Source organism: Muntiacus reevesi, chromosome 16 (assembly GCF_963930625.1).
Source record: "Muntiacus reevesi chromosome 16, mMunRee1.1, whole genome shotgun sequence".
NCBI lineage: Eukaryota > Metazoa > Chordata > Mammalia > Artiodactyla > Cervidae > Muntiacus > Muntiacus reevesi.
In genome coordinates this window covers 43,775,251-43,800,082 of record NC_089264.1, presented here as the reverse complement: position 1 = coordinate 43,800,082, position 24,832 = coordinate 43,775,251, and the positions used below count along the sequence as shown (strand labels likewise).

The 24,832-nt window shown below is 35.9% G+C and overlaps 1 protein-coding gene across 3 annotated transcripts in view; it reads right to left on the bottom strand.

Annotated features, from left to right (window-relative positions):
• TBC1D19 (TBC1 domain family member 19) overlaps positions 1 to 24,832 on the bottom strand; it is a 136,352-nt gene that overhangs the window by 77,827 nt on the left and 33,693 nt on the right. For 2 of the 3 annotated variants that reach the window (XM_065907425.1, XM_065907428.1), the window contains 6 exons: positions 24,591 to 24,666; positions 12,278 to 12,352; positions 11,417 to 11,494; positions 11,043 to 11,106; positions 9,972 to 10,018; positions 6,760 to 6,870 (listed from right to left, as the gene is read on the bottom strand). In XM_065907425.1, the coding sequence (XP_065763497.1) occupies positions 6,760 to 6,870; positions 9,972 to 10,018; positions 11,043 to 11,106; positions 11,417 to 11,494; positions 12,278 to 12,352; positions 24,591 to 24,666 (451 nt within the window). The remainder of the gene's footprint in view (positions 1 to 6,759; positions 6,871 to 9,971; positions 10,019 to 11,042; positions 11,107 to 11,416; positions 11,495 to 12,277; positions 12,353 to 24,590; positions 24,667 to 24,832) is intronic. The other variant, XM_065907427.1, reaches the window with a different exon arrangement.

Genomic DNA, 24,832 nt, shown 5'->3' with positions numbered 1-24,832 from the left:
CACTCCTCTGAGCTCTAGTTCCGACCTGCTGCCTGTGCAAGACTGAACAGGAATTAGTCTGCAACTTCTCTTTAGAGTTAATACATTTCAGTTTCAAGAAATTCCCTTTTGGCAAGATAGAGGTACAGGATTAAGAGATACAAACTACTACATATAAAGTAAATAAGCTACAAGAATATATTGTACAACACAGGGAATATAGTCAATATTTTATAACTATAAATGAAGTATCACCTTTAAAAATTGTGAATCAATAAGTTGTACACCTGAAACTTATGTAAAATTGTACATCAACTATACCTAAAAAAAAATCCTTTTTAATATGCATGAGTCTGCATAACACTGTGAGCTAGGTTTGAGGGCCATCTATTACAGGATCATATAAGACTCACTGAGTCTCACCAAGTTCAGTACTCACACAGACAGACCAGGGTTACAGATAAACCAAGCACTCTGGAGGTGGAACCATTATCACCAGCCACATGATTCAGGAAATGGGAACAACTATCCCTAATACCTGAAGACATTAAGTATGGTCACAGTTTTTTGAAAATCGGTCACAGGATTGTGATTCTCCAATAGCTAAGAATGTATCTACACCAGCTCCAGGTCCCCTCAGACAGACAGAAGGCATAATTAGCCCCACTTACAACATGCTAAACCTTTTCATAAATCATCATTCCCTGCTTCTTTACCTAGCAAATGCCTTCAAACTATATCAAATGTCAGTACCTCTGAGAAGACCTTCTACACTTCATGAGAAGAATCTGCTACTTCCTCTTCTATACAGCCATATCCTTTTGTATAAACCTCTCCTAAAGGGGACGACAGAGGATGAGATGGTTGGATGGCATCACCAACTCAATGGACATGGGCTTGGGTGGACTCCGGGAGTTGGTGATGGACAGGGAGGCCTGGCATGCTGCGGTTCATGGGGTCACAAAGAGTAGGACACAACTGAGCAACTGAACTGAACTGAACTGAAGAGGACTTCTAACATCTTTTAAATAGCGTCTTAAAAACTGTTTTTTATGAAAGTTGTATAACTAATGCTTAACATTTACTGCTTACTATGTTTCAAGGACCACTTATATGCTTTATATTTATATATTAATTTCCTAAGGCTGCCATTTAAAAAAGTACCACTGATTGGCTAGCTTTAAAAAACATAACGGTTCTTCCCTGTTGGCTCAGTCAGTAAAGAGTCTGCCTGCAATGCGGGAGACCCAGGTTCGATCCCTGGGTCAGGAAGATCCCCTGGAGAAGGAAATGGTTACCCACTCCAGTATTCTTGCCTGGAAAATCCCATGGACAGAGGAGCCTGGCAGGCTCCAGTCCATGGGGTCACAAAGAGTTGGACATGACTGAGCAACTTCCTTTCAGTTTAAACAACAGAAACTCCCAGTTTCTCACAGTTCTAGAGGCTAGAAGCTCAAAATGTTAACAAGATCACGCTTTCCCTGAAGGTTCCAGGAGAGAAGGTTCCATGTCTCTCTTAGCCTCTGGTGTTGCTGGCAATTGCTGATGCTCCCTGGCTTATGCATGCAACACTCCAATCTCTGCCTGCCATGCAACATTCTCCTTATGAGTCTCTCTTCTCCTCTTCTTTTAAGGACACCAGTCATATTGGATTTTGAGCTCACCCTACTCCAGTAAGACATCATCTTAATTTCATTGCACCTGCAAGGGTCCTATTTTAAATGAGGTCACATTTACAGGTACTGGAGGTCAGGATTCAACATAACTTTGGGGAGGGGGGGCCACAAGTCAACCCATAACATATCTTAAGATATTGATCAATACAATACTTTTATGAGATACTATTATTCGTATATTGAATAAGAAAACTAAAGCTCAAGATTAAGAAAATTTGCCCAAGGTCACACAACCAGTGAGTGGTAGAGCAAGAGGTTAAACCAGGTTAGCTGACTTCAGAATCTAATTATCTAACCACCATGCTATGCTCTCTTTATGTACATTAAACATAAATCAAGTCAGCTAAAAGACTTAACAACAACAGTAACAAAACATTAGTCCCCTATTTATGCACTCCTCTTCAACACACAAATACACACAATCATAATTATTCCACTAAGCAGGAACAACCACTTTCAGCATTTTTCCTGGTATTTATATCCATATTTTGGGAATCCTCTGGGGGCCCAGGGGTTAGGAATCCACCTCACTGCCAAGGGCCTGGGTTCAATCCCTGGCTGGGCAACTAAGATCCCATAAACCATGCAGCATGGCCAAAAAACAAACAAACAAACATATATCCGTATTTCAAGTAACAGGTACATTCTGCTATGTTAAATTTAGCAGTTTCAAATAACTATTAAGTTTTCTAGTGACAAATGTGGATTTTTAGCTCAGTACATTCTCTTTTCCTCCCTCTATCATTCCAATATAAGTATATATCAATGCTTAGTTACATCTATGTTAAGAGTTTGTTATTATTATTTAAATATTACTCACTGCTGAAGAATGTAGTATGCTATAAATATGTTTCCTTTCTTGTACTTTTTTCCATACAGTTCATAATTAAATCACTTTTTCACTTATACATTTCCTCTATTTACCTCTTCCTCCTCCCTTTCACAACTCTGAAAGACCCTCCACAATAGCTTTGCATATGGTTAGCACATGGTCAGATCATCTATATTTTTGGTGTTTTTCTTGCTAGTTCTCATCATGGAACCCTACAAGCTTCTGCTCCAATAGGGATTGCTCTGCTTTGGTCCTGTTGCACAGACTGGCCTGGAAATTCTCTTCACTGGCATTCTGGAACTTATTCTACACTTAGGTTGGAAATCCCATTTCCTAGATCCTCTATTTTGCTCTTTTAGTTTATGATCTTGTTTTAGGGCATTTCTACCAATAGCTCCATGAATTAGAATATTTTAGATCATGTACATCTGAAAACAGATACTTCAACTTCACATTTGACTGACTGGTGGTTATATACAGAATTCTAGGCTTGAAATCATTCAGATTTTTAAAGGCTTTACTTAAAAATTCTCTGGTTTCCAGTCTTCCTGCTGAGAAGTCAGATGCCACTCTGATGCCTGAAACATTATATACACTCTGTTCTTCCATAAAAAGTTTTTAGTCATCTTCTTTTCAGGTGCCTTGCTATGGGTCTTCTTTCATTCACAGAACTGGGTACTAGGGTAGGTCTTTTCATAATGAAGATTCCTGTCTTTCAGTTCTTAAAAGTTTTTTTAAATTCCTTGGCTTCTGTATTCTCTTTCTGGAACTCCTACCGGCCAGGTGTCAGCCCATCTGGACTGACCATCTAATTAAAAAGACCTCTTCCCATTTACTTTTCATCTCATTGGCTTTTTGCTTTTATACTATCTTCTGATAGAGATTTCCTGGGCTTTCTACTGACTTTTTTTGCACACCATATTTTTTATTTCCCTAACTCTCTACTCATTTTTTTTTTTTTTTTGCACATCATATTTTTGATTCCTAAAAGCTCTTTTTCACTTTCTAATGTCTTGTTTTGTTGTTCTAATGAAATTCTGTTTCTGTTTCATGAGTAATATCTTCTCTCTGAGAATATTAAGGATTGTTTTAAGTTTTCTATTGGGAAGATACAGTTAACAAAAGGTTAACCTCTTTGTCCACGTGAAGATTACTTTGGATTTACCTTCTCTCAGCACTGTTGCCCTGAAAATGTACTGGATTATGAAAAAAAGAAAGTTGCTGAGAGGAAAGCCAGCTACATAACCAGCAATATAATTTACTGAAAAAAAAATATGACACTTGACTGGCAAATTTCATCTGAAATGGAGGACTATAAGTGGACTATAGAAACCTATTGGAAAACACAGGCCTTAGCTACCTGGTATGCCTCTTGAGAGGACTTGGAAACTGTGCTCATGTGCATTACAAGAAACGGTTCCTATTGCGCATGAGATTTTCCTATGCTGTGCCTATGTAACCTTGTTACTTCCATTTGCAAGCATTCCTTGTAGGGGCTGGGAAGTAGCAGCTGGTAGGCTGTAAGGACTTCCAATGAAGATCTACATGATATATTGACATGCCACGTTTTCTGTTCTGTACCTCTCTACAAATCTAATTGAACCTTACACCAGGTTTGGCCCATTGTATCTTGCAAGTGTAGATGTAAATTCAAACCTGAAGTAACTATATTGGTGGTCATAAAAATTACTCATTTCATAAACTGACTATTTCTTCTTCCTTATTTTTCTCTGCAGGGTCTGTTTTAGTTTTGAGCTGTGCTTTTCAAATTGTAAAATTTCAAGTATCTGGAGAGCCTAGGCTGGTCAGTCATATTTTGGATTGAGGCAATGAACAACTGACTGGAAGCTCTGCCTTTGAGGCCTGGGCAGAGTATGATGGGCTTTACTCTGAAAAATTTTTATAGACAGCCAGCTTTTGTTTTCTTTCTTTTGGTCAACCTTCACTTAATTCTTCTGTTTTCAATACAATGCTTCATTCCTATTCAGCTCTACATTTGAGGTATCTGAGTTCATGGCCTTTCTGCAATGATTATATACACCTCTGGTCTCCTGTCGGGGAGGAGGAGTCGCCAGAAAATGAAGGATGGGACAAGTCTGGGAGTCTAAAGTCTTTTATACAATCTCCATTTTCAGCTCTATGTCTCCTCAATGCCTTCTATCACATGTGGTATCTCCAATTCCTGATTCTTTGCAAAGTTCCAGGGATAAAATCATCTGGTTTCTTGTATCAGTCAGTCCAGTCAAGAAATAGAAACCATATCAGAAGTGTGAACAGGGACAAACAGAATTAACAAGTGCAGCAAGCAACTTCGGCTTCTAGGCTGAAGGAGAGTGAACCAAAGAACTAAGAACTCAGGAAAGGTCCCCCATGTCCTCAAGACTGAGATTCAGACTTTAAAGGAGAGGGTGTTCCTGCCCAGGAACATGCAGACCAGAGGTGAAGAACAATCTTGCCAGTGAGTACAGGCTGGAGCTGGCTGACTAAGGGCTGCGCAGGTGAATCCTGCCGGGTCTTGTGCTTGCTGATCTGCTGGCTTCCGTACATGGAGAGCCCCTTACCCTACTGTGGTCCTGCAACGTCTCTCCAGGATCCTCCACTGACAAAGCCTAATGTCAAGCTAGTTGGCAAAAAGGAAATGTCTACAAGGTCCAGCTCCAGTATAATAAAACAGGGTTAGAAAAAAAAGGTAGGTTTGCCAACTACAAATGGCCAGAATGGTCACCATCAAAAAGTCTATAAATAATAAATGCTGGAGAGGGAGTACAGAAAAGGGAATTCTCCTACACTGTTGGTAGGAATGTAATTTGGTGCAGCCACTATGGAAAACAGTATGGAAGTTCCTTAAAAAACTAAAAATAGACTCATGATATGATCTAGCAATCCCACTCCTGTGCATATATCAAGAAAAGACAAAAACTCTAAATCAAAAATGTACACACACTCCAAGTTCATAGCAGCACAATTTATAACAACCAAGACATGGAAGCAACCTAAGTGTGCATCAACAGATGAATGTATGCATAAAGAAGATGTGGTATATAGATATACAAAGGAATATTACTTGGTCATGAAAAAGAATGAAATAGTGCCATTTACAGCAACATGGATGGATCTAGAGATTATCATACTAAGTGAAGCAAGTCAGATAGACAAATACTATATCCTTATATGTAGAATCTCAAAAAATAAAACAAATGAACATCCTTACAAAACAGAAATAGACTCACAGACATAGAAAACAAACTTACTGTCACCAAAGGGAGAAAGAGGGAGGCAGGGATAAATTAGGAGTATGAGATTAACATACATACGCTACTGTATGTAAGATAGATAAATAACAAGGATTCACTGTATAGCACAGGGAGCTATATTCAGTATCTTACAATAATCTATAATGGAAAAGAATACGGAAAACAATATGTGAGTGTATCTGTGTGTATGTAACTGAATCACTCTACTGTACACCTAAAACTAATACAATATTGTAAAGCAACCATAGTTCAGTTTTTTAAAAAGGTAGATTCAGAGCTGAAAGGTAATAAATTGATTACCATCACACTTCTCATCCATACCTCCCACCTTTCAGAAGCAATAAGGCTTGACCTTCTTCAAGTCTGAGTCATTCCTCATTCTTCCATCAGTTCTCTATCTTAATACTTTAAAGTTTAGTTGTTTCTTAGTTTCACCAAAGACAATATTTACATTTCTGTGCTCCTTACTATTTTGGGGTAATTAACTAACTTCTTTGTAAGGCAATCTCTCCACTTTCCTACAATTATTCTATTTTAAAACTATTTCCCTACCAAAATGTGACAATCTGCACAGCAAAGATAGTCTTTAACTCATCTTATATTCTTTTATCTCCCTCATTGTCTTCCATATTCAGAGATTAAAAAAAGGTTGGTTGAAATAAATGAAATGCATATTCCTTAAAATTTTTTAATAAAATTCACAATTTGTTTCAATCAGTTTTATAGCTATACATCAGGCACCTAAATCCCAATAACAGGTCTTATAAGTCTATGCTGTTTATTAAAATAAGAAATAAGCAAAAGCATTTATAGGTCAATGAAAGGTCACCTTTAATCCCACTAGCAAAGCAACTCACTCTCTATAGAACATATTTACAATAAAAAAGAAATTTTCCACTTTATTCATTTATTTAATGAGCAGATTATCCTACTACTTTAGATACATGTTGAACTAAAGTATTTTTCCAATGGTTACCCTCTAAAATATGTTAATTTAGTTTTAAGTACCTATACTTACCAATTCAGGGATGTCTTTTACTTTGAGAGGAACTTGGATTAAACCCAAATGAGTCCGGAAACTAAGAGAATCACCATTTTCATAATTTGGGTTGCGAAGATTAATTAATACCTTTAAAAACAAATCCAATGAAATTGGTGACTTTCTTTATACAAAATTTACACTTATAAAATTGGCAGTGATATTCTTAGTATATCATCACAAAATCAAAAACTATTTGGGTTATGCATATACTTTAATTACATTCTGAAAGCTATAAAATTATATTAAAAAGTTAAGATACCATAAACATGTTTTCAATTTAATATTCCAAAAGACGATCTATCAAATAAAATACTAAAAAGTTAAAATTTCAGTTAGAAAGAAAAACTTTTTGATGTTAAGAAAAAATAAAATTTGTTTGAGTATAATATTTTACAAGGAAAAATGACAGAAAAATTTAAACTGCTTGAGTTCAGTATTTGCCAGGGAAAACTTCAGAACCAACTCTAACTCTTTTAAAAATAGATGCTGAAAAGTTTATAGAAAGACAGGGGAATAACATCATAAGTTATTGCTTCTAAATCAAATCCAAAGGTAAAAAAAATTTTTTCAGAAGCCAAACTAACAGGAAATATTTTTCAAAATTAAAAATCTTGGATATTTGCACATCTTTTAATCTAGTAATCTCACTTCTACGAGTATGATTATGGAAATAATTAAAACTGCTTGCAGAGATAGTGCAGAAAAAAAAGGTAAAGGAAGTATTGTTTATAACAGAAAAATATTATACATTTACTATTTTAAGACATTCAATATTAGACATTTAAGATGTTTAAGACTACTTAAACATTCCGGTAGAGAAAATTACCTATATTATGTTTAATTTACATAAAATACAGTTTAATATGCCACAATTAATAAACACTACAATGTTTATTAAATTAAAAATTACAGTAGTGTTTATGGCTATATGATGATATTATGAGTAATTTTTGTTTTAAATTTTCTTCTTATATATGTTTTCTTGTTTTTAAAGCAACATGCATTTTAGGGAGAAAATAATAATAATTTTCAAAAATATTTTTAAATTGCAATTCTGAAGGGAAAGAAACCAAGAATTCAGTGAAGAAGAATATAATGACAGAAACACCAGCATATCTGAAGAAGGCATTAATAGCCTGATAACTAATGGTTGACAAAATGAAATATACCACAAGTGCAAAAGAGTTTTCTAAAATTTCAAACACTAAATTGAAGCTAAAAATATCAAAGGAATTTATTTAAAAAAAAAGTTTTAGCAAAGAACCAACAGTGTTAAATATAGACTAATATAGCACACTACAATTTTAGTCTAATTATGAAAATAAGGGATCATAGTGCATAGAAAACTTAAAAACATAGAATTGAAAAGAAAAATTATGACTATATGGGCAATAGAAAAGACAAAAATATTAGAAAAGCAGAAACTATAAGGAAGTGACTATAGAAAAGTTTTCTTTAGCTAAAGAAGACTCTCAGCATGACTAATAAAAGAATCAATTCAGCAACAGTCCTTAAGGAAACAGAGTGCTATGATTATTAAGGAGAAAACATAAAGTTAATTATGTAAAAATTATATGAAATTTAAGTGCTAGGAAAGGAATGAGTTTGAGAGAAACCTTTAATAATCTAAGAGAAATAACACTAGCAGTGTAAAGGCAGTTTCAAACCAAAGTAACTTCTCTTTTAAGTTAAAAGGAGACTGTTTATAATTCTAAAAGGCCCAAAATAATTTCTAACAATGCTGGCAAACTTGTATCTGAGAAAACAGGTTCAGAAAAAAAATGAAATGCAAAAGATTAAATCATTCATTTACTCATTCACTCAACACTTATTTACTGAGAAACTACGTGCTAAGCACTGTTACACCTGCTAGTTTCAGATTGTACTAACAGCAATTTGACATTTGCTACATTATGAAATTATCACCATGATAGGTCTGTATCCCTCCAAAGTTATTACAGTACTCTTGACCATATTGTTTATGCTGAGAATATGACATTTAAGCAAAGACATAAGGGAATGTGAGGGAATGGACACACAAGCATCTCAGGGAAAAGCAATGCAGGCAGAGAAAACAAGGAGCAAAGACCCTCAAAGGGGAGAAAGCCAGGGGAAAGCAAGCAAGCTGAAGCTTCTGGAGTAGAACAAATCAGGGGGAAAAGTAATAGGAGATGAACTCAGAGAGCTGATGGGTATCAGGTCAAATAGGGTGTTTTAGGCCACTGTCATGACTTGGGTTTTAAGTAGAATGAGGTAAGAAGCCACTGGATAGCAGAAGAATGGCTTCTTCAGAATAGTATTTACAAGGCTTCCTCTAGAAACTCTGCTAAAAACAAATTCTAGGTGGGGAAGTGTAGAAGCAATGAGAGCAATTAAGAGGCTACTGAAATAGTCCAGACAAGAGATGGCCGCTTGGATCAGCAACATAGGAATGGTGGTGATAAGAAGTGAATGGATTCTGGACATACTTCAAAGGTAAGGCTGAAAGGATTTCCTGGTGAATTACATATAAGGTACAAGAGGAAAAAAATGGAATCAAAGATGGGTGAATTAAAATAATTAGTGAGTTCTAACTGCCTACTAAAGAGTTCCTCTTCAATGTCAATATGCCTCTCAAACTTAATTAAGTGCATCCCCTTTACTAATGGACCTGTGTCTCTTTCTGTATTCTGTATCTTAAGTTAACTCTGCCCAGTTATCCAATCTAGACACTTAAAGGTCATCTTTATCTTTTCCTTTTCTCATACTCCCTAGATATAATAAATTCCCAAATCTTTAAAAAAATCTGTTAAATTCACATCTTGTTAAATTCAAGTCTGTTGATGTCTTTCCATTTTGAATGCTGTTCTCTGAGTTTAAACCTTTATCATACCTTGCCTGAACTACTACAACAGGGAGAAAAATAAAAAAGGAAAAGATTCACTGAGCACCTATTGTGCTAGCCAGCAGGCTACATGATTTACAGTCACTTTTTTAATCAAATCTTCTTGATTTACTTCCCTCTAATCTTTCCACACTACAATGTATTTTCCCAGAGCAATTTCCAAACACAAATCTGATCAGGTTATTCCATTGCTTTCATGGCTCTGGGGCTTCTTACATGGTGATTCTTCTGCCTGGAGATGTTTTTTTTTTTCTTTTGCATTTTTACCTCATTAATATACATATATTTAGCCAATAGAACCTACCTCAAGAAAGTCCTTAGGTGCATAAACAGGTCTGAAAAGACTTAAATCTAGAATTAATAAGACAGATTAAAACAGAATTTCAGTTATAATATACAAATTCTTAATAATAAATTATAATGGTTCTTTCATATTGTTATGCAGCTAGGTTAATTCAAACATTTGCAGAAAGTCAATTATTTGTCATACACTTTGTTAAGCACTATACTAACAAAAATAAAAAGAAAGTCCCTTCCCTTGACAGTCTAGATGACATAGTCTAGAAGAAATTAGAGTCCTCTCTTCTATAAATTTGTAATGGAGCATTAGTAATTGAATTGAAAAACAATGTCAATATAATATGAAAGTTCTACATGAGAATTCTCAAAGTACTTAGAATACAAACAATAAATTCTCAGTGAATCTTGTGGTTGTACTGAACTGCTCTCCCTTTTTAAATTCTATAACACACTGCTTTCTTTATGGTGGCTAAAAATTTCTTGCACCCTACCCAGGCCCCATCTTTTTTTTTAAGAAGGAGTGGTGAAGAATTATATGCATGTCTACCTAAACAATTATTTTATATATATATCAATAATTATTTTACACATATATTTATCACAGTAAATATTTCACAGTTGTCACTCATTAAATGTTTTTAAAATTGAGACTCGATTTTAAACATTAAGATGAACCAAAATAAATTCTCAAAAACATTTTAGAAGTCTTAAAACTTCAAAATGTAACATATTTTAACATCTCAATGTAATTAAAGCTTGAGATTTATCTTAATTATGAGCCTAAGATATCCACTGAATGATTCTAACTTATTCTTTCATAAAAATGTTTTCAAATGCTGATTTAAAAAATAACTGATTTAAATATTCTCAAAATAACAGAGAACAGTGACTAAAGCTGGGAATTTTAAACTGCAAAGTAGAAGTTTAGAAAAAAAAATAACAGATGATAATAAATTAGTGAGAAGGGAACGTTGCTATTAAAAATACTTGTTACTATTGTTATTTTGGATCCACAATTAAGAGGACAATTTTTTTTCCCACTACCACATTTTGAAAATACTTTTTTCATATGCACCTGGTTCATCGGTTCCCATTTCATTCCATTTATTGAGAAGTTCTTTCTGTTCTCCAACTGGCCTCTAAAAAAGGTAATTTTAAAATTGGTTTCGTTTTGTGAAGTTAAGCAATGCAGCTGAAAAATAAGAATCAATACCTTATCTAAAAGCTTATATAAGCTACCATAACATAAGAAAAAATAATTTCATTACATATGATTAGCTTTTCTGGGAATTACACTTAATACTATTTAACTATTACGTTGTATATAGTCTTAATGGCTCAGTTAGAATATGGTGCTAATGAGTCTAAAATAGAAGGTAAATGATATGTACTGGCCAGTAAAATTTCACAAAGAAAAACTGCTCCTCAGCCACATACTACATCTCTTACCCCATCCAGCAATCTCAGAAATGCATCACAAGGGGGCTGGCCAAGAGAGTGTGACTGTGAGTCAGTAGCATCATCTTCCTATATGAAAGACAGTATATTACACAATACTACACATTTAGACAGTTTTTCATATAAATTTATCCTTTTTTCACGCCATCCTTCTGGTGCCTTCAGTTACTTGTGCTTGGATATTATCCAATGGACATTCACTATGTCTTGTCCAACAGCAGGGAATAAATAGGTGGTAGGGAGGATGAAGTGAAGAGAAACTTGTTCTCTCCTACTCTTGAACAGCTATAAAAGATCCAGAACATTCCTCAAGCAGCTTTTCTCTCCTTTTTCATCTCTCTCCTATCAAAGCCCAGAATTACAGATAAATGTTGAGTATTAGACCTGAATAGTTCTGGAGAGATAATAAATCATTCAAGTAAGGAGACTAAAGGTAATTAAAATTTTTAAAGTGCACTTATAACCTTTACAGACAAATCTCCAAATAATCTGTACTGTACAGCCTATATTTATTCTCAAGATACAGGTTTTTTGTTTTTTTTTTTTTACAAAGAGCATCATAGCATATGTAATAGAAAACTATATAAACTACACCCACATAATTGACCTTTTATAGACTTTGGTTTCAAAAAGCTGTATACCAGTCACCAAAAAAAGATAAATCTGCCTAACAGTTATAACTTCACAATACTTCTATAATTTCATGATACTTCTATAATTTCACGATACTTCCTAGTACATGGTTCACAATAAAATACTTAAGTGTTAAAAGTACCTTTCATGATACTTCTATAATTTCACGATACTTCCTAGTACATGGTTCACAATAAAATACTTAAGTGTTAAAAGTACCTTTCGTGCCAGTGGGATACTCAGTTCAGTGCACATACTATTTAAACTCTTCAAAATTCTTTTTTCCCAACTTCCCTGAAACATAAGGAACAGTCTATTATTATTTTTGGTTAACAGTGCCAAGAGTGATTTTTTTTAAAATTAAAGACATTATGAGTTATATAGAAATGGTGGATTTGCTTGAGATTGGTTATCTTTACTCACTAGATTACTCAACAAATATTGATTACTGCCTACAATGTGCCAGATACTATCCTTAAAGCTGTGAATAACAAAATGTCTCCATCCTCATGGAACTGACATTCTAGTGGAGGATAGGAATGAAGATAGAGTAAATAAATCAATCAATAAGTCAGATGGGGAAATAGCAGATTAAAAAAAAAAGGTATATGGCAAAACCAATACAATATTGTAAAGTAATTAGCCTCCAATTAAAATAAATAAATTTATATTAAAAAATAAAATAAAAAGTTCAAAAAAAAAGGTAAGCTATATTTAAGCACTTTATAAATCTTTGATACTTGGGACTCCCATTAACGACCTAGTAAAATAAAATTTTATAGAAATTATTATATTGTAATTTTTCCAAACATATTTCACCCTAAATACTTCACTATGAATTTTTTAAGAATAAGAACCTTCTCTTACATAACCACAATACCACTATGACACCTGAGAAAACTAAAAATAATATTTCATATCATCTTAGCCCATATTCAAAAATTTCCAATTATCCCCCAAAATGTCTTTATAGCTTTTTAAATCCTGAATCCATTAAAAATTAATGCATTACATTTGGTTGTTATGTCTCTCTCTGTATAGCTTAATCTAGAGTGCTTTTCTCCTTTTCTTTTCCATACTGGCTTTTTTGAGCAGTCCAGGGCAGATGTCTTTTGGAATGTGTCACAATCTAGATTGGTCTTACTGTTTTCTCACCATATCAATTACATTCTTCTCTGTCCCTGATATTTCTCATAAACTTGAAATAATAAGTTAACTTTAATGGTCAGTCATAAATTGATCATCCATACATACTATACTTTAGTAAATTATTTTTTTTAATGCCAAGTTAAAATGCCATAATTTTTTGGTCTTTTAGCACAGGCCACATCTGACTCACAAAAAACAGAATAATACCAAAGCTCCAAAATTTAGACTAAATGAGGAGAAATGGAGATAACTATATATTATATTATCCATAAAGGACAGTTAAAATCAGTCAATAAAAGTAGAATAATAATACCTCCTTTATGTGATTGATATAAAAATTAAAGATGTAAAGTACTTTGAACACTGACACAATGACAATAATCATTCAATAACTGATAGTTTTTACTACAGCTATCATTATTCAGAGTTTCTTCATTAACATACGTATCTAAATATATAACTCTCTATCTGGAATAAACTCTCCATGCTCTACTCTTATCCCAACATACTTATTCCTATGTCATCTGAATAAATTATATTCACCATTCAGGTCTTCACCTCTATTAAGCCTGCTCTTTCCTGGCCCCCACTCAGATAATATTAGTGCCTTTGCCTACAGATTCTCACAGCATCTCTTCCTTTACATATCACACTTTATTGAGTACATAATAAGTTTTCAATAACTGAACAGATTCCTACTCTTAGTAATGCTGCAAGAATTTAAAAAATTTTGGTACAACTGCCAAAGCAATGAATGAACAGGAAAAAAATCATCTATAAGAAATATGAAATGCATAAGACTTAGTTTACTAAATATATAGAAATAGGTTTTCAAGAATAAAAGAATACTCTTAATAAATTTCATAAAATACAGTCCAAACTAATTCTGTTTACTAGTTTGTTTTCAATTTTTTTCTCTCTCTTTCCTTTTTTCCTGTAAAGAAGTTCTCTTAGATGCAGGACTTCAAATATATTTGGGTATATAATTCATGACCAAACTTTAGCTAGTGCAATACAACCCACTTCCACCCTCAACATTCTTATCCCAAATTTATCTGGATAAATCTAATTCAACTTTCATATCTCAGCTTAAAAATAATTTCCTCTAATAAGTTTTCTGCCACTTGCTGCCTCAACTCCAGATTGTGGGGGTAGAGGGAGCTAGTATGAGAACCTTAACAACACAAGAGAAGACTCTACACATGGACATCACCAGATGGTTGACACCGAAATCAGACTGATTATATTATTTGCAGCCAAAGATAGAGAAGCTCTATACAGTAAGCAAAAACAAGACCAGGAGCTGACTGTGGTTCAGATCATGAGCTCCTTATAGCCAAATTCAGACTTAAATTGAAGAAAGTAGGGAAAACCACTAGACCACTCAGGTATGACCTAAATCAAATCCCTTACAATTATACAGTAGAGGTGACAAATAGATTCAAGGGGTTAGATCTGATAGAGTGCCTGAAGAACTATGGACTGAGGTTTATGACATTGTACAGGAGGCAGTGATCAAGACCATCCCCAAGAAAAGAAATGCAAAAAGGCAAAATGTCTGTCTGAGGAGGCCTTACAAATAGCTGAGAAAAGAATAGAAGCTAAGGGGAAAGGAGAAAAGGAAAAGGTACACCCATTTCAATGCAGATTTCCAGAGAATAGCAAGGAGAGATAAGAAAGCCTTCCTCAGTGATCAATGCAAGGAAATAGAGGAAAACAATAGAATGGGAAAGACTAGAGATCTCTTCAAGAAATAGAGACACCAAGGGAACATTTCATGCCAAGAAGGGCACAATAAAGGACAGAAATGGTATGGACTTAACAGAAGCAGAAAACATTAAGAAGAGGTGGCAAGAATACACAGAAGAACTAAACAAAAAAGATCTTCATGATCCAGATAATCATGATGGTGTCACCACTCACCTAAAGTCAGACATCTGGAATGGGGATGTCAAGTGGGCCTTAGGAAGTATCACTAGGAACAAAGCTGTGGAGGTGATGGAATTCCAGTTGAGCTATTTCAAATCCTAAAAGATGATGCTGTGAAAGTGCTGCACTCAATATGCCAGCAAATCTGGAAAATTCAGCAGTGGCCACAGGACTGGAAAAGGTCTGTTTTCATTCCAGTCCCAAAGAAGGGCAATGCCAAGGAATGCTCAAACTACCACACAATTGTACTCATCTCACACACTAGCAAAGTAATGCTCAAAATTCTCCTAGCCAGGCTTCAACAGTACAGGAACCATGAACTTCCAGATGTTCAAGCTGGATTTAGAAAAGGCAGAGGAGCCAGAGATCAAATTGCCAAGAGAAAAAGCAAGAGAGTTCATAGAAAAAGCAAGAGAGTTCCAGAAAAATATCTACTTTTGCTTTATTGACTATGCCAAAGTCTTTGACTGTGTGGATCACAATAAACTGTGGAAAATTCTGAAAGAGACGGGAATACCAGACCACCTGACCTGCCTCCTGAGAAATCTGTATACAGGTCAAGGAGCAACAGTTAGAAGTGGGCATGGGACAACAGACTGGTTCCAAATGGAGAAAGGAGTACGTCAAGGCTGTATATTGTCACCCTATCTATTTAAATTTACATGCAGAGTACATCATGTGAAATGCTGGGCTGGATGAAGCACAGGTTGGAATCAAGATTGTTGGGAGAAATATCAATAACCTCAGATATGCAGATGACACCAACCTTATGGCAGAAAGCGGAGGAGAACTAAAGGGCCTCTTGATGAAAGTGAAAGAGGAGAGTGAAAAAGTTGGCTTAAAACTCAACATTCAGAAAACATGGCATCTGGTCCCAACACTTTATGGCAAATAGATGAGGAAACAATGGGAAAAGTGACAGATTTTATTTCTGGGGGCTCCAAAATCACTGCAGATGGTGACTGCAGCCATGAAATTAAAAGACACTTGCTCCTTGGAAGAAAAGCTATGACCAACCTAGACAGCATATTTAAAAACAGAGACATTACTTTGCCAACAGAGGTCTGTCTAGTCAAACCTATGGTTTTCCCAGTAGTCCTGTACAGATGTGAGAGTTGGACTATAAAAAAGTTGAGTGCCAAAGAATTGATGCTTTTGAACTGTGGTGTTGGAAAAGACTCTTGAGAGTCCCTTGGACTGAAAGGAGATCCAACCAGTCCATCCTAAAGGAGATCAGTCCCGAATATTCACTGGAAGGACTGATGCTGAAGCTGAACTTCCAATACTTTGGCCACCTGATGTGAAGAACTGACTCATTTGAAAAGATCCTCATGCTGGGTAAGACTGAAGGTGGGAGGAGAAGGGGATGACAGGATGAGATGGTTGAATGGCATCACCAATGTGATGGACATGAGTTTGAGTAGGCTCTGGGAGTTGGTGATGGACAGAGAAGCCTGGCGTGCTGCAGTCCATGGGGTCGCAATGAGTCGGACATGACTGAGCGACTGAACTGAACTGAATCTTAATTCAGTCATTACCATAAAAATAAAACTTGCATAATGATTAAAAATCCAATCCCTCATTTTGTATTATGTATCCTATTATATAAAATAACCAAATTTCTAGGTATTGAATTATGATTACAAAAATTTTCATTTTCAACCACTAATAAGAGGACTCTTGAGTTGATAAAAAGAAAATAACTTTCAGATATAAAAAAAAAAGTTACAAAAGACATCAATGTGTGGCTCATAATATATACTGTACATATTTGTAAGACTGCAATACATAATTTTAATACAGCATAAAACCTACTAAAAACTCAGACATAAAGTCCATTTAAAATAGAATGATACTTTCTATTATTATATGTTAATAAGATATTCTGAAGCATATTTATCTTATTCTTTAAAAAATCACTCTGACAAAAACATCTCTTCAGGTGTTTCAACAAAGTAAAATTTTAAGTGATAAATCACAGTTCTCTAAATGACTATCCCACTTACTATTTCAACTTACCAAATTTAAATTTAATGTTAGATGTAATATACAGAGAAACTACTTAAGAAAAAAATTTCACAGAAAAGAAAATAAGAGAAAACAAACTTATGGTTACCAGGGAATAAGTGAGGGGAGGGATAAATTGGGAGATAGAGATAGACATCATCTAATGATGATACAGACAACCCAAGTATTGTGGTAGGAAAGGCAGGGCGACTCTCATGTGGAGGACTGGAGATACAGGAAAAGTATCTGAGTATCTGAGAGCGAGGGGTCAGAAAGCCTTCCTAAAGAAACCATCACCTAACCCAACACCTGAAGAATGTGTAGAAGTTAGCCAGAAACATGCAGGGTTTGAGGGGAGGCAGTTTGGGGAAGGAGTGATGTTATGAGCACTGGTTCTCCTGCCGGAGGACACCAAGGAGATGAAGAGAGAGAGAAGGTACATGTGCGTGGAAATGGCAGCAGGTGCGGCAGGAAGGGGAGGGACAGTAAGAGGAGGCAAGAGATGAGACTTGAACAGTAAAATGGGGCAAAATAATGTATAGATTTTTAAGCAAAAGTAAGGAACTGAAGCTCTATGCTAAAAGTCTTGGAAGTTTTAAGAAATGGCGTGGCAATACAGAAGGCAGAAAGACCAGCTAGGAAGCAGATGAGAATTGAAGTAATAAGAAACTAGCAAAAGTCTCAACTTTACTAAGCTTACTGGATTGACAGAAAACAGGATAAATTCAATCACACAGCTCATCCTGAGTTTGTCTGAGCATCTCTGGACTGGATACAGAAATAGGCTGAATAGAATCAGGTAGTGCAGATTCTGGAGTGGCTGTCCAAGTTCAAATTCCAAGTCTTCCACTTAGTAGTTTTGTGAAACTGGCACTCTCTGAGACGATAAATGTAACTCATCTCACAAAGTCGACATAAATATTCAATGAGTGAATACCTGAATGGTACCTGGCACATAATTAGAGCTCTATGTGCTTACTACTATTATTTCACTTGAAAACTTGTGAACTTATATTTATCACACTGCATATAAATTTCTTCAAATACTGCTTTCTGTGAAAGGTGTAGCAAAGTAGTTTCCAAAGTACTTTACATGGAAATAGCTCACATAAGTCTGAACAGCACTAGGTTAAATAAAAATTAAACTGTTTCTCTACTGAAGAGCCTCTCTGAGCTATTAACACACCAAAAGAAATTGTAAGCAACAAAATTAAGGAGCATTAGATTAAAAACCAAAGTATAAAATAAATATTCATGAGTCCATACTGATACAAATAAATGATTGAATAAGTAAATAAATGGGAGAGAGGAGACAAGTCTTCGATGCAAAAGAATTCTAAATAATTTCTGTAGATACTCCCCCACTCAGGCAGGTGGAACATAATTTCTCTTCCTTAAGTATGAACTGTGACTTCCTTCCAGAGAGTATAGCATGCATCTAAGGTGGGTGAGGGGGAGTAACTTTACAGTGGAAAAACCTCACAAATACTACCTCAATCAGGCAATAAAGGTCAACATCAACAGTGATATATCATGTTGATAGTATAAATGATGATACAATTTAATGAATGTAAATGGCACTTTATGTCTGTGATCTTCCTTCAAAAAACTCACAACCCCCGGTCTAATCATGACAAAAACATCTGACGAATTCCAAGATAGGGATATTCTACAAAATACCTGACCAGTATTTCTCAAAACTGTCAAGGTCATCAAAAACAAGGGAAGTCTGAGTAATGTCATAGCCAAGAGGAGCCTAGGGAGGCATGACAACCAAATGCAATGTGGTGTCCCGGATGGGTTCCTAAAACAGAAAAAGGACACGAGGTTTAAACTACGGGAATCTGAATAAAGTGTGAACTTTAGCTATGGTATTAATATCAGTTCACTAAGTGTAATGAATGTACACAGTAATGTAAGAAGTTAATAAGGGAAACTGGGCATCAGATCCCTGGGAATTCTCCATAATATCTTCTCGATTTTTCTATACATCTAAAACTCTTGTAAAAAATCAAGTCTACCAAAAAAAAAATAAAATAAGTTGTGATTCAATAAGAGGAAGGCAATGTGTGCTTCCATTTGCAAACTTACTCGTCCCTGGAACCCCCCTTTGTGGAGCATCTCTCAGGGTGAGGATTCGGCATAGAACACTCGGGAAAAGGCTGACGCAGTAAAAGAAGCATCTTCCCCTTATCAGCCCAGATTTCCTGGCCACCTTCTCTTTGGCAGGCAGCACTTTCTACCTTGTGTTACAGATACATGTGTCCAAGTCTTATTTCAATTATCAAATCATGTAGTTTCCTGAAGGCAGAATCTCAGTCTAATTTATTTCTGAATCTCCACAGCACACAGCAGAGTGTCTTCTACTCACAGGCATTCAGTAAACATCTGTTAAATAAATACTGTAAGAAAAGATGGGAAATGCCTTTTCTTATTGATTCACTATAAACTTACTAAGGTTCTGCTACATAAAGGTCTGGATTGTCAGGCCCTCCTCCAGGGATAGTATGCTACCAGAGTTCAAATGAGGAGATATCCTTTCAACAGGGGTAATAACAACCTCAGAGATGAGATGCCATCTAAGCTAACACAAAATAAATGGGATTTACATAATACAGAACAGGCAGAGGGCTTTCCATGACAGCAAAACAAAAAAGTGTTAAAGATGCAACAGGAAAGGCAAAATGCTTCACTTGGATGGGCACAAGGGCAGTTATAAGACAGCAGAGACTGATGGAGTGGAATAGTCTCTGCTGGGGACAGATAGTAAAAACCCTTAAATGGTGGGCTTTGGAGTAGGAACATCATTTATTAGGCAACTGGCAGTCATAGAAGGTTTTCTAGAAGGCAGTGAGAAATATTAGAAGGGTAAATCCTGGAGAAAGAAATGGCAACCCAAAAACAGAGCCCCCTAAAATAAAGTCTCACTGTTTCCAAAAATAAAGTTTCCACTGTTTTTTTCTTTTAAGTAGACTTGACTTTTTACAAGAGTTTTAGATGTATAGGAAAATCGGGAAGATACTAAGGAGAATTCCCAAGGATCTGATACCCAGTTTCCCTCTATTTGCCATGAAGTGATGGGACCGATACCATGTTTTCTGAATGGTGAGTTTTAAGCCAACTTTTTCACTCTCCTCTTTCACTTTCAAGAGGCTCTTTAGTTCTCCTTTGCTTTCTGCCATAAGGGTGGTGTCATCTGCATATCTGAGGTTATTGATATTTCTCTCAGCAACCTTGATTTCAGATTGTGCTTCATCCAGCCCGGCATTTCACATGATGTACTCTGCATATAAGTTTAAAAAAGCACGGTGACGATATACAGCCTTGACGTACTCCTTTCTCCATTTGGAACCAGTCTGTTGTTCCATGTCCAGTTCTAACTGTTGCTTCCTGACCTGCATACAGATTTCTCAGGAGGCAGGTCAGGTGGTCTGGTATTCCCATCTTTCAGACTTTTCCACAGTTTGTTGTGATCCACACAGTCAAAGGCTTTGGCATAGTCAATAAAGCAAAAGTAGATGTTTTTTCTGGAACTCTTGCTTTTTCTATGATCCAGCAGATGTTGGCAATTTGATCTCTGGTTCCTCTGCCTTTTCTAAATCCAGCTTGAACATCTAGAAGTTCACGGTTCCTGTACTGTTGAAGCCTGGCTAAGAGAATTTTGAGCATTACTTTGCTAGTGTGTGAGATGAATTACAATTGTGCAGTAGTTTGAGCATTCCTTGGCATTGCCCTTCTTTGGGACTAGAACGAAAACAGACCTTTTCCAGTCCTGTGGCCACTGCTGAGTTTCCAAAGTTGCTGGCATATTGAGTGCAGCACTTTCACAGCATCATCTTTTACGATTTGAAATAGCTCAACTGGAATTCCATCATCTTCACTAGCTTTATTCCTAGTGATGCTTCCTAAGGCCCACTTGACATCCCCATTCCAGGATGTCTGGCTCTAGGTGAGTGATCACACCATCGTGGTTATCTGGGTCACGAAGATCTTTTTTGTCTATTCTTCTGTGTATTCTTACCACCTCTTCTTAATATCTTCTGCTTCTGTTAGGTGCATACCATTTCTGTCCTTTATTGTGCCCTTCTTGACATGAAATGTTCTCTTGGTGTCTCTAATTTTCTTGATGAGATCTCTAGTCTTTCCCATTCTGTTGTTTTCCTCTATTTCCTTGCACTGATCACTGAGGAAGGCTTTCTTATCTCTCCTTGCTATTCTCTGGAAATCTGCATTCAAATGGGTGTATCTTTTCCTTTTCTCCTTTGCCCTTAGCTTCTCTTGTTTTCTCAGCTAATTGTAAGGCCTCCTCAGACAACCATTTTGCCTTTTTGCATTTCTTTTCTTGGGAATGGTCTTATCACTGCCTCCTGTATAAAGTCATGAACCTCCATCCATAGTTCTTCAGGCACTCTGTCTATCAGATCTAACCCCTTGAATCTATTTGTCACCTCTACTGTGTAATTGTAAGTGATTTGATGTAGGCCAAACCTGAGTGGTCTAGCAGTTTTTCCTTCTTTGTTCAATTTAAGTCTGAATTTTGCAACAAGGAGTTCATGATCTGAACCACAAGAAGCTCCTGGTCTTGTGTTTGCTGATTGCATAGAGCTTCTCCATCTTTGGCTGCAAAGAATATAATCAATCTGATTTTGGTATTGACCATCAAAAGCAGATAATAATAAAAGGATTGAGACGCAGCAAAATGAACCCACTGAAAGATAAATAAATGGATTTAGACTAAACTAATGGTATATGATTTCTTCCCTAAGTACTCAGCAGTTTAGGGGAAGAGATACAGTAGACGGCAGAGGCAGCCTTAGGCCGAGGACTAAAATGCCTGTCAGAGCAGAAATCTGATGGGTAAAAGGCATGAGGTGGAAGACAGAACATGACAGAACAGCAGTCATTCAATCCAGACTAGGCAGCTTTCACACAAAGCAGAGAACTGCCTGACAGATCAGGAAGGTAAAGAACGAGAAGAACAGATGGGAAGGCAAGCCAACCCTAACTGGTGGAGGAGGTACTTACTATGACCATGGTTGAAGAACCAGTTGCAGTTGACCCTCAACTTTTTGGAGGTTAGGGATGCCAACCCTTAACATAGTGGAAAACCTGAATATAACCAGATAGTTGGCTCTCCATACCTGTGGTTCCACATCTGCAGATTCAACCAACCCAGGATAGTGTAGTATTGTAGTATTTAGTACTGAATAAAAAATCCACATATAAGTGGATCCATGTAGTTTAAACCCATGTTGTTCAAGAGTCAACTGCATTTCAGCAAACATTTACTGAGAGTGTTCTATGAGCCAGAGGCTGTGCTTAGATGTTGAGGATAAAAGCACAGTTCATGCTTTTAAAGTACTGAATAATTTAATCAAGGGATTTGCAAACTTTCTGTAAAAGGGTAGGTGGTTAAAAATTTTACACTTTACAGGTCATAATGTCTCCAATGCAACTACTTCACTCTGATACTGTATTGCAAAAGCAGCCATAGACAACATGTAAATAAAGGAGCATGCCTATTTTCTAGTAAATATATTTTATTAACTCCTATTGTTTTCATGGGTCACAAGATAGTATTCTTCTTTTGATTTTTCAACCAGTTGAAAATGTAGAAAAAAAGAAAAAATTCCTAGCTTCCCCACAATACAAAAATAGGTAGCAGGGCAGATCTGGCCCATGGGCTGTAGCATGCCAACTCTTGATCTAGTGGGTAAGCCTAGAAAGAAGAGAAAGGAATACCATCCATATACATACACTTACCATTCATACACAGTCTCAGCAACTAGCAGCAGACTTTAAGAATAGACCTATTATTCACCTCTTCAGTCTTAATAGGAAACCAACTTTTGATTTTTACACATGCTAAAACTGATACTTTCTCTAAAAGGTTCAAAATTTTCAAATTTTGCCCAAAAAACCCCTTAGAACTAGATATTTAGCTTTATTTTCTTGAGTTCAGACCTTTATAATAAAAGACCAAACAATTCTTTCATACATGCATCATTTCAAGATCATGCTTTATGAAACACCGATAGTAACTACCATCTGGTTGCTGGTCCTAAAGTACTAATACCACCTAGGGATAAAAATATACTACACAGCAATACCAAAGTATTAATACCACCTAGGGATAGAAATATACTACACAGTATTAATACCACCTAGGGATAGAAATATACTACACAGCAATACCAAAGTATTAATACCACCTAGGGATAGAAATATACTACACAGTATTAATACCACCTAGGGATAGAAAAATACTACACAGCAATACCAAAGTATTAATACCACCTAGGGATAGAAATATACTACACAGTATTAATACCACCTAGGGATAGAAAAATACTACACAGCAATACCAAAGTATTAATACCACCTAGGGATAGAAATATACTACACATTAATACCAATGTATTAATACTACCTAGAGATAGAAATATACTACACAGTAATACCTCCTCAAATATCTCCATGTTTCTTGTTTATATCACTTCCTTTCACCCTCCGATTTCAAGGGTTTTTAAAATGAAAATGAAAGCAGAAAACTAAAAATCTGCCTGACATCCAGCAGGTGAAACACAGTAACTCGAAGCAGAGAACACTTCCCAGGAGCAGCAGAACCAATGTGTAATTGCTGAAGCTGGGTGGTGGGTTCATGGGAGTTCTCCAGGGTGTATTTCAAATTTTTCATAATAGTTTCTGCGACTACGATGGAGAAAGAAGGTCCGCTTATGACGTCCATTAAAGCCTCAGCAGTGGCAGTCAGAGGGTCCCCAGCACTGTGAGGAAGGCTCATGAACAGTCCTACCTCACAGGCGGGTAGACAAGGCTAGGGAAAGGCAAAGGCCAGCTAAAGAATTAGGGGCATTTAGACAGCTTATTGTTTCTATTTTAATAGCTTTTTATAGTCTTTCTATTTAAACTATTTTATTTTATTCTTTTAAAGTTACTTTTCGTTGTTTTTCAGTTCATCTTAGACTACAGGATTCATTTGGATTCTGCAACTGAATACAACTAGTGTGTAACAACCTGTTGTGAAAACAAATATATTTCAAATACACTATCAGTAACACTGTTGTCAAAAGCCAAAATTTTAGGGGAAGAGTGAGTCAGCTCATTCCCTATTCATTCCTTTAATATCACAGAACTTGAGGAACAAATCGGTACATAATACTTATATCATAGTTTAAATCTTAGGCCAGTATGGTACAGGACTTTTTTCCCTTCTACTCAGTACTTTTTTTAGAATTACTATAGGAACTAAGTAAGTGTTACTTTGGTTACCGAATGGAAAGCGCATGCAAATACTATTTGCATCACTTTAGTAGTCCTTATCCAGTCTTTCACATAATAAATATAGTCCTAATGCTAATAAGGATCTTTCATTCTGAATTATATAACTTGGTATGGAATAATAAAATTAAAATGAACAACAGCCAACCTGTGCTTTCCTCATGTATACCAAAGGTTCTTTAAGATGTTCAGGAGGTGCAGCTGGATGACTCGGTAAAGGAAACCTGAGGACAGAAAGAGGGAGCTAAATATTATACACTGCTCTTGATGATTAATCAGTTTGTTTGGTTAGAAATTACTTACCTCTGTAGTCCGTGATATATGAAATAGAACATTTGCTAGCAGTTCTATGTACTCACACAAGGTACAACAACCTAAAACTTTAATTCT